This window comes from Grus americana, chromosome 8 (genome assembly GCF_028858705.1).
Source record: "Grus americana isolate bGruAme1 chromosome 8, bGruAme1.mat, whole genome shotgun sequence".
Lineage (NCBI taxonomy): Eukaryota > Metazoa > Chordata > Aves > Gruiformes > Gruidae > Grus > Grus americana.
This window is the reverse complement of record NC_072859.1, coordinates 27,363,420-27,376,983: the sequence shown is the minus strand read 5'-3', so window position 1 is coordinate 27,376,983 and position 13,564 is coordinate 27,363,420. Positions and strand designations below refer to the sequence as shown.

Genomic DNA, 13,564 nt, shown 5'->3' with positions numbered 1-13,564 from the left:
TTGGCCAGCTCCCAGCAGAGGCCTCACCAAAATACCACATTACAACAATCACCTCGTCAAGCGTTTGGGAACCAGAATGCCGGCTGGAAGGATTTTACCCTGGATTTAAGCACGCACACACTAAAGCACATGCAAACAGCCAAATACGCCTCCAGCTCGGTCCTGCTTTCAGACAACCCCTGAACAGAGTGCGTGTAAAAATACTTCAGGACTAACCCAGGGAGCCAGTGTGCCTGACGGGTGGCCCAGCAGGAGAAAATAATCTGCATTACTGTATGAAGTAGATTGGGTCCATGTTAACAATCCCTTTCAAAATGAAGGTGCTGTCAGCTGATTTAATTTAATTTACTCTACCTTAATTTACTTTTGGAAATGAGCTAAATGAGTAAATTGAATTATGGCTACTTTAACTCTGAAGGAGCATATCCACATAGGAGCTTACCATAGTTTCTCTAATCAGCTTTACATTTACACCCTAAATGTATTTGGATTAGCTCTCTCAGGCATCCTCACACAGATATGCCTGGAGATACCCACCTGCTTTCCTTTTCCTGCCTTGGGCGTGTTGCTCTGAGGAAGCCAGGGCTCAGTAAGCAGATTTACAGCATCTGTGTTATTTCATGCCTCACCCCTCTCTGGACTCTCCCTGTATTTCTAAAGAGCAGGACAGAGCACTCTGCTCTGAGAGCAGAGACAGCTGCTGTGTGTAGGGTGGTTGACATGGGTAATGTCTGATGTACGTAGCACGTTAATCCCAATATCACATTGCTAACTTGAACGAGCTCAAGAGACAGTCATTTTCTGCTAGCACCTCATCAGGTAAGTGCAACCCATTATCCTCCTGCTGGAAATAGGAGGATGGGTAACAAGACAAAACCTATTCCCATGCTCTCCGCAGCTTCCTGCTCCAGTGTCAGTAAAGATACACAATGATAACTGGGGTATGAGCCACGTGCTTTGCTTGTAATTGTGACTACTTCTCTTTCTCTTGTGTGATAATGTGGTTCCAGTTGCAAGCTAATTATTCCTGCCTCCGTGCACTGTCTCCTTGGTGAAGCAGGTGTGCCTTGCTGCAGTGAGCTGGGGAAGGAGGGCAGGAACCGAGGGATGGACCACAAGTAGCAGGATCCCTTCTGTGGCAGAGGGAGAGACATCTGCCAACTGCCCTGGGGAGCTGGCTCCAACATGATGCCTTCTCTGTGAGCAGCATGGACCAGCCCCTGCACTCAGGAGGGTAGAGCCACAGGGTATGGACCTGGCAAGATTGCCAGATAGTGCTGGGATTCTCCATGCAGCAAGTTAGTGGGACTCCTAGAGCCTAGAAGTCATAGTCTGCTGTAAGAGGTGGGTGGTCGTTTGGCAAGCATGAATTTGTGCTCACTTTCTGGATATAGGCACCGGTGACCGCTTGGGGGGGAAAAAAACCTCAACCCTGCAGTAATGGTTGAGGATTTCTGATCTTTGCTGTAACATTTCAAATTTGTTTTTATTGCTTCTAATTGGCCTCGCTTTGGAGCATGCACATTATCTAACTGCCAGGGCACTGGCTGTCATTATCTGCTGGTCCATTTGATTTGTGTTTTTTACATTTGAAACTTGTCAGACATTCCCAGAAAATACTGCGCTCCCCTTGCAGTGTCAAATATGGGCCTGGTTAATTGTGCATCCCTGAGAGTGAAGCATTTGAAGTAATCAGGCATTGATTGTGTAGTTGCAATGGAAACGCGTCTCCTCTGTATGGAGGGGAAAGTGTAAAAAAAAAAAAAAATTAGATCAGCAGATACATGACAGCAGCCAGATTTCTTGGTTTCAGGGATCAGAGGTTAGCCATTTTCCAGCTTTGATGATTCATTTTTGATCCCGCTCACATGGCTTTGATAACTTCGTTTTTTCTTCCCTTTGCAGTTTAAGCACATAATTCCCATCTATTTTGGCCCTCTTTAATATGCTAGCTGCAAAGTCACTAATTCAAATCTATTGCTCTCCACCTCAACATGCTCTAACGGATGGAAACAGAAGTCAAGAAATGTGTCTGTGAAAGAGCTCAAAATGCCACAGTGGCACAACCATGCTTACGGCAATGGCTTCGTAAAGCTCAGCTCATCTAAAACATTAGCCTGGGTTTTGACCCTGCTAATTCATTTAAAGACCTTTAACGTTTAAAGTTTCCTAACAACTAGAACTCCAGATACATTTGTTTCAGATGTGAATATGTACATTACATTTGGCGTAGATGTATATAGGGCTTGTCTTCCCGCAGACGGACTGAGAGTGCTGCAAGGAAGCAATAGGAATATCCTCATTTTGCAGATGTGAAAAAGAGCACTGCTGGAAACACTGACATGTTAGACCTCAATGTGAATTATGCATTTGCTGTATTTAGATAGAAGCAATTTTGCTGTTGAAATCAGAGGTTGGCATTTTCTTTCCCATGGGGTTCTGTAACTCAAAATTGTGTTGAGATCAAGCATGTAGTGGGGTTTTTTTTTTTAGCTGTAAAGGTGAATGTATTCAGATTATTCAAGTGGTGATTTTTTGGATGTACAATTAGTTGACTGAGAGATGTGGTATAAATTTGGTATTGTAATTGCTATGCCTCTGAGATTTCAATTTGCAAAACAGTTTGCATGGCTGCAAGATTAACTGTTGTACGTGCGATGAGCATGCAGCAGTGTTGTGATTTGATCATGACTGTCTGTCAATTTGCTGTACGTCCAAAAAATCACTTTGTCACAAGTACTTGATGTGAACCGAGTTGTTGGTACTCATAATGCTTCAGTTCAGTGGATGCCTGCATGGCTGCTAAAAAAGGCTAGCGTCTAAAAGTCAAATCCCACCTGTAAGTGCTGTTGGTTAACCAGGATTTCCTTTTTCTGTGTTACCCAAATCATTAAAAAGGAAGTTTAAGATCCACTTTTATCTTCTTTGCATGTTTCATATTACATTGTTTCCTGCAGTTGCAGAGAGGAGTATGGGAACGATGTTCAGCGGTGCTGCTCTAGTGCACTGGCCGAGCGGGCGCAGAGAAATGGGTGTCTGTCGGGGAGAGCCAGCTGAGCGTGGCCAGGAGCTGAGCCCTGCCTGCCCATCCGGCGCTGGCCCCGTCCCCGGGAGCGGGCAGAAAGGCTGTCAGCAGTGACACGGACAGTGCTGATGCCGCCCCAGGGCAGGGGATGGATTGACTGGCTGGCTTTCCTAGGTTTTGCGTGATCCTCCATTTGGTCCACAGCTGCTGCTGTGTTTGGGTCTCCAGTGTTGTCTAGGAACATGTCAATGTAATTATACGCTGAATGAGAGAAACCGCTTGTTCTCACTTCAGTGTGCCTCTTGGGTCTCCCTCCCAGGGTCCTAATTTATTTATTTGTGTCTCAGTGTTTCTCTTCAAAATACCACTGTGCCTTAGGTTGGTGATTCAACTGTGGAGAGCAGAAGATGCTGAACTGGTGGCAGCTGTGACGGCAGTGGGGAGAGGAGGCCTGGTGGAGGCAGAGCCCTCTAAGCCCTGTGCCCCATCAGCCCCTATATTATTTCAATTCTTTTAAAATGTATTTTGAAACCTCCTTCTGCAAATAAAAGGAGAAGCAGCAGCAAACACAGACCTGCGTGGTGGGGAAGGCAGGTTTCTCTGTGTTGCTATGGCAGGCAAGTTTAGAGGGGCCCATTTCCTCAGGGGTGAGTCAGGATGGAGGGATCAGGAAACATGGGTTTCCATCTCAGCTCTCTTCCTTTCAGTTCTCCCCAAGTCTCCTGCATGGGCTTTAGGAAGTCCCTTCACTTTCAGTGACATGGCTATATGAACAGATAGGTCCTCTTCTTCCCAGCGTTCAGGTCTTGGTATGGACTGGTACAGCGCCAACACCAGCTTGGCTGGGGTCTCCGGCTGCCGTAGCAAATACAGATAACCGGCGTTAGAGGGAGCAGACTGAGTGCTTAACAAGTAGATCAGGCGCAAGTAGAGGACCCTCTCCATCTGCGTCCTGCCGTAGCAGTGGGGGCAAATGAACAAAATCAGCAGGGCATGGCGGGTAGTGGGGGGGCAGGAGCTGTCTGAGTGGGCTGACATTGGAGCCCCTTGGCTGGGGCAAGGCTGACAGCACGGTTTGATTTCCTTCCTGGGGATGGGAACGGATAGTCAGGTGTTGCTTACGAAGAAGCCATCAGAAGTTATATCTGCTTTTACAGCTATAGCACAGCCAGGTTGGTTGGGGAGGTAATTCACGCTCTACCAAGTGGGAGATACATCACTACAGGGTTGGAGCTTGGTACACGCAGGGGATGATGATGGCTGCTCAGACCTGGTGCCACTTGGGGTGAGTGCAGAGGGACCCCACTCTCCACCGGCAGTCCGCAGGCAGGGTTGTAGGGCTGCCTTGGCTGCCAGTGGGCAGCCAAAAGCCAGTTCCTCTGGCTCCTGGTCAGCTTTGAGCCTGGGCTCAGAGGCACCTTCGCAGTTCCAGTGTGACCCACCAGTGCTGGTTGGGCGCTGTGAGGCGAAGCTCCCCGCTCCGGGATGGCTGGGTGCTGGGCCAGTCTCCTGGGGGATTTTAATTAAGGCCTTTAAGCAAAGAGGCTCTATAAGTAAATAGAAGAGAAATGTTACAGAATTAACTGATTAATAAAGGATAGAGATTTACTTTTCCTTAAAGTAGCAAACATCCATTGTGCACGCTGTGAACACGCACCCAGCAGCACCTTGTTTGGGAAAGAAGTAGTGAGACTTATCAGGAACTGAAGCCTTGCAAAGTAGGTCTGTTCCCCCGGACAAGCTGCAGGAAGCCGAGGAGCTCTTTCTGCAGTGCTGAGCTGTGATGAGCTCAGTTCTGAGCCCGTGAACTCCTGGGGCATCACTGCAAAAGTACTTTGCGTTTAGTGTATAACTCTGCTCCTTTGGAGGTCAGTAGTTAAACTCCCAGTGCTCTACGAGGACTGTAGCCCAAAAACTGTGATGAAAATGCCACACTCCAAACTACAGTGACAACTAAAGCCTTGCGTGACCGTTAGGTAACTGGCATTAATAGGCATGGTAAAATAGCAGTATCACATCAGGCTCCTTGAAGGCGCTGGTCTGGATGCTGGAAGCGCTGGCATCATGTGTCGGGCGATGGGTGCTCCCAGGCCACGCAGTGGGAGTCTGCCACTAAAGAGTCTGGCCCCAGCTGTGAACACCCCTGGCAGGGGGGTGACCCATTGGTAAGCAGCCCCACAAACCCAGCTGTCCTGTGAATGGTATATGGCCCAGAAGGAAATATTCTGTTAATGAGCAGAAATGAAGTGAAAAGTTCCAGGTGCGTGGGGGCTGCAGTGAGCAGAAAACAGTGGTAAGTGTGTTAGCCCAAAGAGAAGCAGTGGGGCCCTTCTCCTGGAGAGCTCAGAGCTAGCGCAAAGCCCTTGAAGTCTCCTGGAAGGACTAACCCTGCTCTGGCCAGAGGAGGATGGGACCAGCTGGTCTTTAACCACCTCTAATTTGTCTCGAGCTGCCAAAGCCTTCCTTGCAGATGCACTTCACAGTGAGACTTTACACATGGCTTCTCCTCGGAGCTCATCCCACACACAGCTTACCTGCTGCTGAAACACCGCAGCACTTTACAATACCTGTCCCCTCTCTCTCTCTTCCTTTGGCAGGAAAGAAAAACTGCCGCTTTTTAAATGCACTACCCAGCGGGGCCAAGGGAACAGCCATGCTGGCGGCAAGCCAGCGAAGAGGAGCCAGGCGCATCTGAAGGACCAGTCTCTCTCCACGCGATGAGAGGAGAGGAGAAGAGGGCTGGTCTGCAGGGCGAGGCGGAGGAGCGTGTCTGGGTCTGGAACTGAAGATGTTTCTCTTTTTTTCCCAGACAAGTATTTCTAAGATAATAAATAGTCCAAGGAAGAAAGAGGGAGAGGGAAATTAGCTAGAAATTTTACTATTGATTCTTTTTTTATTTATAGATGGTAAATCAATTTCAGGGCTTTTTTTTTTTCTTCTTTTTTTTTTTTTTGTCTCATCTCTGGGAAAAAAAGAGTGACCCGATAGATTTACAGAAATCATTTGCGGTGGATGAAAAGCTATTTGTTAAAATGAGAAAGCCTCCCCTTCCTCTACCAGCCTTGCTCTCTCTCTTTAAAGGGGTAATCCATACCATGAGCTAATGAGGGAGTCCTGGCTCCCCTGCTGCACCATGTGATGTCTCCCCTTTTAGTGTCAGGCTCAGAAGCTCTTATGCCAATTGCATGTGCTAGCCCTGTTAGCTTGCATTAAGAGAGCCTGACAAATAGCTTCTGGGAGTCAGGCAGGCGCTCCTCAGTGTGCCGTTTATCATCCGCTGCATGGTTAGGTTTTTTGCTCTTCTATCACATCATTTGAGGAAAGGGGTCTTATGAGAAATGCTACTGTCAGGCTGCAGGCATGAAACTCATGGCAAGACCTGTCTAAGAGGCGGAAACCATGGTCCTCCAGTACAAACTGGTTGGGGTCTAGAAAGACAGGACTTCCCAACAGATGTACAGTGAGGCTGTGTGAGCTGGGAGTAGTGCTGAAGGGGATGAACACACAGCGTTGTGACACTGCTGTAAGAAATCCCAGGTAAAACTTCACCATCTTCCCATTACATGGAGAGCATGTGAAACCTCTGCTCAAAGCCAGCATCACTAGGCAGTCTTATCTCCTGTCTTGTGTGACTAACTGAAACATCTGCCAGTGATGTGGATTTGAAGTGTGAGGCCAGTGGTTCTCAAACTGGAGAGGTGACCCTGAGGGAAGTCTGAGGGTCTCCCATGGGATGGAAAGGGACACTTAGAAGTGTCTCTTGCCAAGCCATCAGAAGACTCGAGAAGTAGCTTCTCTTTACTGTCTTCTGCTAGGAGTTGGGCTGCAATGGTGGCTTGGAGGACAGAAGGTGCCAAGACCCAGTGGATAGAGAGGGGAAGGATGAACCAGACTGGGGGTGAACAAAGACATGTGAAACAAGACTGAATGAGCTCCTCTTGGTGTGACATGGCCCTGAAGAAGTTGTTCTCTAGTAAAAGAACTGCATTGGTTGCTCCTTTCCTCTTCCCCAGGACTTGAGCACCATGATCTAGGAACAGAGTCAGACTCAGTTTGGGCCTTGCACTGGCCTACATGTGAGAATACCACATCCTGGGGATAAATGAAAAGGTATGAGAAAACCTGAGAATTATAGCCTAAAATAGACCTTCTGGGTAACATGAATTTACTGTCCCTTGTGAAAATACTACCTGATTCTTCAGCAATGGAGACCTGGCTGCAAGGCCCTAGCGTGACCAACACTGAACCAAGATGTGATCCTAGGAAGAACTGAAAGCAGCTTGGGTTGCATTTATGCAGCCAGGAAGCTAGAAGGCCCTTATGTGTGCTCATCTGTCTTTGAATACAGTTCCCATATCTGTATCTCGATGGAGAGAAAGGAGTTCTGTGTAAGGTCCTTGAGCTCTTTTCCATACAAGTAAACACAAGCAAGCAGGGGCGAGGCTGAGGTTGCGTTCTGTGTCTGAGGACCTCACACGCACTTCTGGAGCCCCATCATAACAGACCTCCTGGGAGCCACTGGCACATGGTTTCCATACACTTAGCATTACTGCAGCCAGAAAGAATGAGCAGGTACAAGTCAGGACAAAAATTTGGCTTTGCATGCCCCTGAAAAAGGGCAAGCTACTCAGGATCTGACAAAACTTGAGCTTATTGTGTCTGCATTAACAACCTGTTAGCTGGGCTTTCATTAGTTAGTTTCTCTCTGATAAGGGGAACTTGGTTGAAAACGAGAAAGAGAAATCCCACTGTAAGGCAAATGATTTAAAACACCACGAAAACCTGATATTGTCAGTGTTTCAAGGTGAGGGGGGTTAAACTGTGCACGTTTTTAGGGAGAATAAAATGCCTTCATATGATGAATTCCAAGGCATCCAAAAGGCACAGTGCTGGCTCTCTGTCTCCAAAAGCAGAGTAATGAATAGCAGTGACAGTGTGATAATTAAAATGACCTCTTGGAGATATGGATTAGAAGGTACGCAGAGGAGGGATAAGTTCTCCTTTGAATTAATCTAGTGCTAATTTATGACTATCGTTGGGTTTTATAGGGTTTTAGTGGAAGACTTTCAAAGTTGGTTTACTGGGGTGATAATGTTCCTTCTGCGTATTCATTGGAAAAACACTTGCAGAATTCCTTGTTATTTCTTTTTGAATGATTCTATATATGCATATATATATATATGAGAGAGTTTCAGGTATTTGCTTAGCTGCTATAGAGTCTACGCTAGAAATGTGAATAAAGTGATAAAAGCAACTGTGGAATAAGTGTGTTGTTTCATTTTCATTTTTTTCTCCTCAGGCCCCCAGAGTCACTTCAAAACCAAGACATGGAGAAGTGGGTTCTGGGAAGCCCTTGTGCTGCCCTGCTATCGGTTGTCAGAGGTTCCTGCTATCTGACTTGTAAAAGTTAGTCTTTTAGTTCAGATTTAAAAATTGGATCTTCCTGGAAATCACTATCTCTGCTTCTTACTTGTCTCCTGTCACCCATATCTGCCCCACAGCCTGCAATTTCTGGGTCTTCATATAAACCTAATGTAGAATGCTCATCTCTGCCAGAGATGCTTCCTTTCTGCTGAGACATCCCAAGCTTTCAGTTGGATAGAAAGGACAGATTGGAGACAGTTACCCATATGGGAAATGATGACACCCCATTTGTCAACTCCCATGCTGGTAACCTTCTTCCCATCCTCTCCACCTGCCTAGCAACACCATAACATCCAAACATAAGGTTTTTTGCCAAGAGCATCTGACTTGCTCCTCAGTTGGGCAGCATGCCTGTTCTGCAGCCCATCCTCCCCATCCTTGTTCCAGCACGTCATGCTCTAACTCTTTGCTCTTGCCTCCCATTTCACTCCTGTCTCGCTTTGTCTCTGGCACCTTCTGGTCCACTCACAGCCACAGCTGCCCCTACCCATTTTTTCCACCCTGAGATCCCGATTACATCTCCTCTGAACCCTATAGGCAGAGTTGACTCCATAGTGCTTTCTTCAGAGACCCACCTCTGCTTTCAGGGTTCACCAATGAACAGTGTTTCTTGAAAGCTCTCCCTGACCAGCTGGGGATGGGAGCCTGAGCCTTCCACTGCAGGCTCTTTGCCGGCTTGTGTGATGAGAGCTTACACTTTGGTGTGGCAGAGTGTGCCTGATGTGCACACACCGTTTCACAAATGCTTGGGGAGACTATCACAGGAGCTGAAAATAGGAGACCTTTCGCTCCCAGTCTCTAGTTCACTTTCCTCCCATATGAGCACTGAAGTTCTCTTCCTCCACCTGAGTAGACAGATCCTGATTCAGAGCCTACTTCTGGCCTGCCGTGAGCCTCTTCTTCCTGGAGAAGATGATCTGTGTCTCAGACGTAAGTAATGCACGTTGTACATTCAGCAAGTAACTCTTCACTAGTCGCTTGTGTCAGGTCCAAGGGAAGGTAACACCACGGATTTTGAAAGGTTCAGAAGCCAATATGGGTCCCAAACTGGGCGTCTAATTTGACAGAACTGCATTTACCCTTAAGAACAAAGGCACGTGTTTATCTGAGCACAAGTGGAGGGCTCTTCTTGCGGGGAGACCAGTGCCCTGTTGCATTGCCCTGCCTGTTTCCACTCGCTGCCCGGGGAGCTGGAGGGCCTTCCCTTGGAGCAGTAGCAACGCATTTACCTCCCTTTGTTACAGGACTGGGTGATGAATATTAAGATGACAAAATTAACTTGTTTTCTGTGCATTCTGCTCTCCTGACAAGAAAATCCTGCTACAAACCCCTGCGCAGGCAGTCTAACTGTGCTGAATTGGACCCTCGCTGTGAGGGGATTATATATTCTGATTGGGGCTGCGTTTGCAATTATTTTCTCTGCCACACCAAAGACCTTTACCGCAGACCTGCAAACCAGTTATAGGAACATGAAATGCTTTGACTTCTTCACTAGGGAAACATTAATCCAATCACAGGTTATGTCCATTACAGACTATGGCAATATTGTATACAGGAATTCCCAGGAGAAGGTTCTACAAAAATTGGAATCTCTCTATAACCATGTTATGAGATTTACTGGTGTGGATAAAATGGGCAGAGTTAAAATTACCAGGCTGGCTATCTCTAAAAGACAGGTGAAGTCTGCTGGCTATCATTGCTTCATAATATTACAAATGGAAAAGCCCTGAAGTAATTGAATAACACATCTGCTGAAAAAACCTTGTGAACTGCTATAACCTAAAGATAGACTGCAAGGAAACAATGTATGTACAGCACCCGGTTAAAAGGAAAAAAAGATGCTTTCCTCACCTGGTGCAGGAAGATATTGCAAATGCAGATACAGATTCTCTCTTTGCCTCCTAGATTATACGTGTGTGTGCTTTATATATATATATGTGTGTGTTTGCGTCTATCTCTTTTCATATAAAATAAGTTAAACCAATCTCCTCGGCAGCCTGAGGCACGGTGCTGGATGGCAACGATTCATAAGCAGAGCTCACTGCCTTTCCCTTTGTACGGGAGGTTGCTAAAAACATTTGACATGGCTTGCAAAGGAGCTGATTTCTGTCCCCTCAAAGTGTCTCCGTCCCTGTGCAGAAAAAGATTTCAAAGCGCTTTGCAAGAGTTGATTACGGTTTTCCCTCTGCTTTAGTACCAGCATTCAGTGGTCCATAGCCACGGTTTAACAGCAGAGAGCAACTTCGCTGGGTCGCTGCAAGCCCAGGGCTACAGGGGAGATGTGTACCAATGCAGCTGCTGCAGCCGCGGCCAGGAGCAGTCTGTCCGTGTAAGTCAGCGTGTCCCGCACGCACCGTTCAGAGGGGCAGGATGGCCCGCAGCCTGCTGACCGCCTCAGTATCGCCCTGTAAATGCAGCCAGGTCACCTCCAGGCTGGGAAGAGCCAGGCTTCCTGGAGCCACGCGCTCCAGACCCGGCAGAGCTGACCAACCATCATCTCATCTGTTTTCTGGAGGTAAGTGTGCTACGGGCTGCACATTTGTGGTGCTTGAGAGGGGGTTTCAGATCAGATACGATAGATCCTTCTGTGGTTCTGCCTGGGCATGGAGGAGCACCTCTCATTACTCATGTTCTTCCCCATCTGGTAGCTCTGAGCAGAGATCCAAGGGCACCTGACGTGAACTGCATTGCAGCAGCATGGCAGTCAGGGGTTGTCACAGCTGGTTAATGCGGGGAGGTGTGATTTATTTCCCGCTTCATGCACCTCTCCATGGCAGACCAGCACACAGGGAAGGAAGATACGCTTTGGAGAGAGCGAGTCTGGAGGGTTTTGAATCCTCTAGTGGAAGGAACACAGGGAAGGCTGAGAGCATGACTACTGATGGGCAAGGTATGTGAAAGAACTTTGAAATCAGAGTCCTCTTTTTTTTTTTTCTTCACGAAGTTGTTCATTAAAAAAGTTATTTATCATTGAAAATGTTTAAAAAAATTCCATATTTACAAAATATGCTGCTTTTCCACCAAGGCTTGAAATTTACTGTCTGGAAGCAGTGGGAACAGAAACCATCCAACTCTAACTTAAGCTTCAGTATCAATAGCCTGGGTCTACAAAGGAAGATTTTCTTACCAGCTAGTGTTTGGAAGAAAAATAAAGCACTAGAGCAAGTTTTGCCGTTCGGGACAAAGTCTTTCTCACAGTCATAAGGGAGCCAATATCTTACTGTGATCCCCTGTTACATACACAAAATAATACCGAGTATAAAGGGTCCTCTGTTCATTTTGCACATTTAGGGCTGTTACCCCTGGTACTTTCAGCCAAAGCAGCCTGAACAAATGCTGAGGATTTGCAGACTTTTCCTTCCATGCTGGGTGAAGATAAGAGGTTTTGTGGGTTCGCCCCCAGCGTGTACCACCACGATTGTTCTCTAGCATTTATGACCCATTTTAAGGCTGGTCTTAAATTTCTAGAGGTGTAATTTTTTTATGTCCCAAGTGTTACCCATGTTGTGCGATGCAGTTGCGAGACGCCCCTTTGCAGAGCCGTGCTGCCATAAATGATGGGGCCGTTTGCTGGTGTCTGCAGTGCTGAACGCGGAGCGCGGTCCTGCAGGGAGACAGCGTGCGCTTGGTGGGGAAGTTGTTTTCAGGCAAATCCACGTTGTGCTTAGCACTTTAATTTCTTCCTTCCTGAAGGCAGATTCCTTTTCCCTCTTGGTCGGTCACAGCCCTGTCACACTCCCAAAGAGTTTGAGCAGCTGATCCTGAGTCACCAAGCGGGAAACACACAGCACGTCCGGGGAGGCTTGACTAAGAAGTAGGAGGAAGAGTGGAGAAAAAAAAAAGATGGAGAATCACGATTTAACTTTAGCTCAGGAAACTGGTTAGAGCACAGAGGTGCTCTTTAGCTTGGGAGTGGCTCTTGTGGTTCAGCGCTGAGGGCTGGGTGAAACCTTTGGTCCTTTTAGGTGAAGAAGAGTTTTGCTATTCCTGTAAATAAAGCCAGGACTTCACCCTGGAAATCCTGAATGCAACTCTCAGCTCTTCCATGGATCTGATGGTGCAAGTTTTAGGATAAGGTGAGGAATATTTATTTCTGTGATTGATCTGTACCATCCAAAACCCCATGGTATTTCTACCTCATACTAATGTTGCTTTATATACCTTTTTTCCATGCGAGGAAACACTCATTTCTCACATGGTGGCCCAAGACTCGGGCAGCTGAAGTGAGCTGAAGCAGGACAGAAGTGGGTCAGAGAGCCAGCGCGGGAAGTGAATGAGACTCCACGGCCGAGCCATGGCAGCCAGCTGAGTGACGGCCGTGGGTGCTTGGCTAAATGGTCACAGATGGTCCCAAGGCAGTCTTGGCAGAGAGTAAACAGTAATTAATAATGGCTGTTAAATGCAGATATTTCATAACTCTCAACCTTGAAGAAATGGGGAGAAGGGTTTTTGTAGAATACTTCCTTTCCTCTCACTCTCAGATGTTCGGTACACCCTTCTCCTGAACCTGGCTGCCGCTCAGCCAAGCTGAGACTTCTCAAACCTTTCATCTGAGGATTTCTGACTGAACCAGCTGTAAACATCACAGTCCCCAGGCCATTAGTTAGTTCCATGCCCACGATACAATCAGGGGATCTGTGAGATGACAGAGATAGTGTGGAAAGCCACACAGAGAAGAACCCCAGAAGCCCTCCTGCCACTTGCTAAAATCAGTGTGGGTGCCACATTTTGGGGTTAATCTTGTTCACCCAGAACAACCTCCGGATATCTTTGATGACAAATCAAGATTTCCTAAGCCTCCTTGCTTAACTTCTTCATCTTTTCACACTTAACTACATCTGTGCAGCCCATAAACAAAAAGCTAAAAAGAACACATTTCATTTACGCATTGCAGATAGGTACGGAGATGGTTAGCTGGAGTATTTCTGCCATGAATGTCCTGCCTCCCGATACAGCGGAGGTGCAAGACGTAATAGAGACAGTGTGATGGTGCAAAAAAAATGGTCACAGCCAAGTTTTTCCTTCAGCCTTCAGGCATGTGGCACTTGAATGAAACTGTTCTCTGCTATTTAAAAATAGCCAGTGCTATTTTTAAACAATTTAAACAACAAATTT

General features: G+C 46.9%; 1 protein-coding gene across 2 annotated transcripts in view; it reads left to right on the top strand.

Moving 5' to 3' along the window:
* The window catches only part of LOC129209288 (BEN domain-containing protein 5), a 952,643-nt gene extending 944,368 nt beyond the window's left edge, over positions 1-8,275 (top strand). For both annotated transcript variants that reach the window (XM_054833489.1, XM_054833488.1), the window contains exon 13: positions 5,623-8,275. In XM_054833489.1, the coding sequence (XP_054689464.1) occupies positions 5,623-5,746 (124 nt within the window). In that variant the 3' untranslated portion in view covers positions 5,747-8,275. The remainder of the gene's footprint in view (positions 1-5,622) is intronic.
* Positions 8,276-13,564: the final 5,289 nt, after the last annotated feature.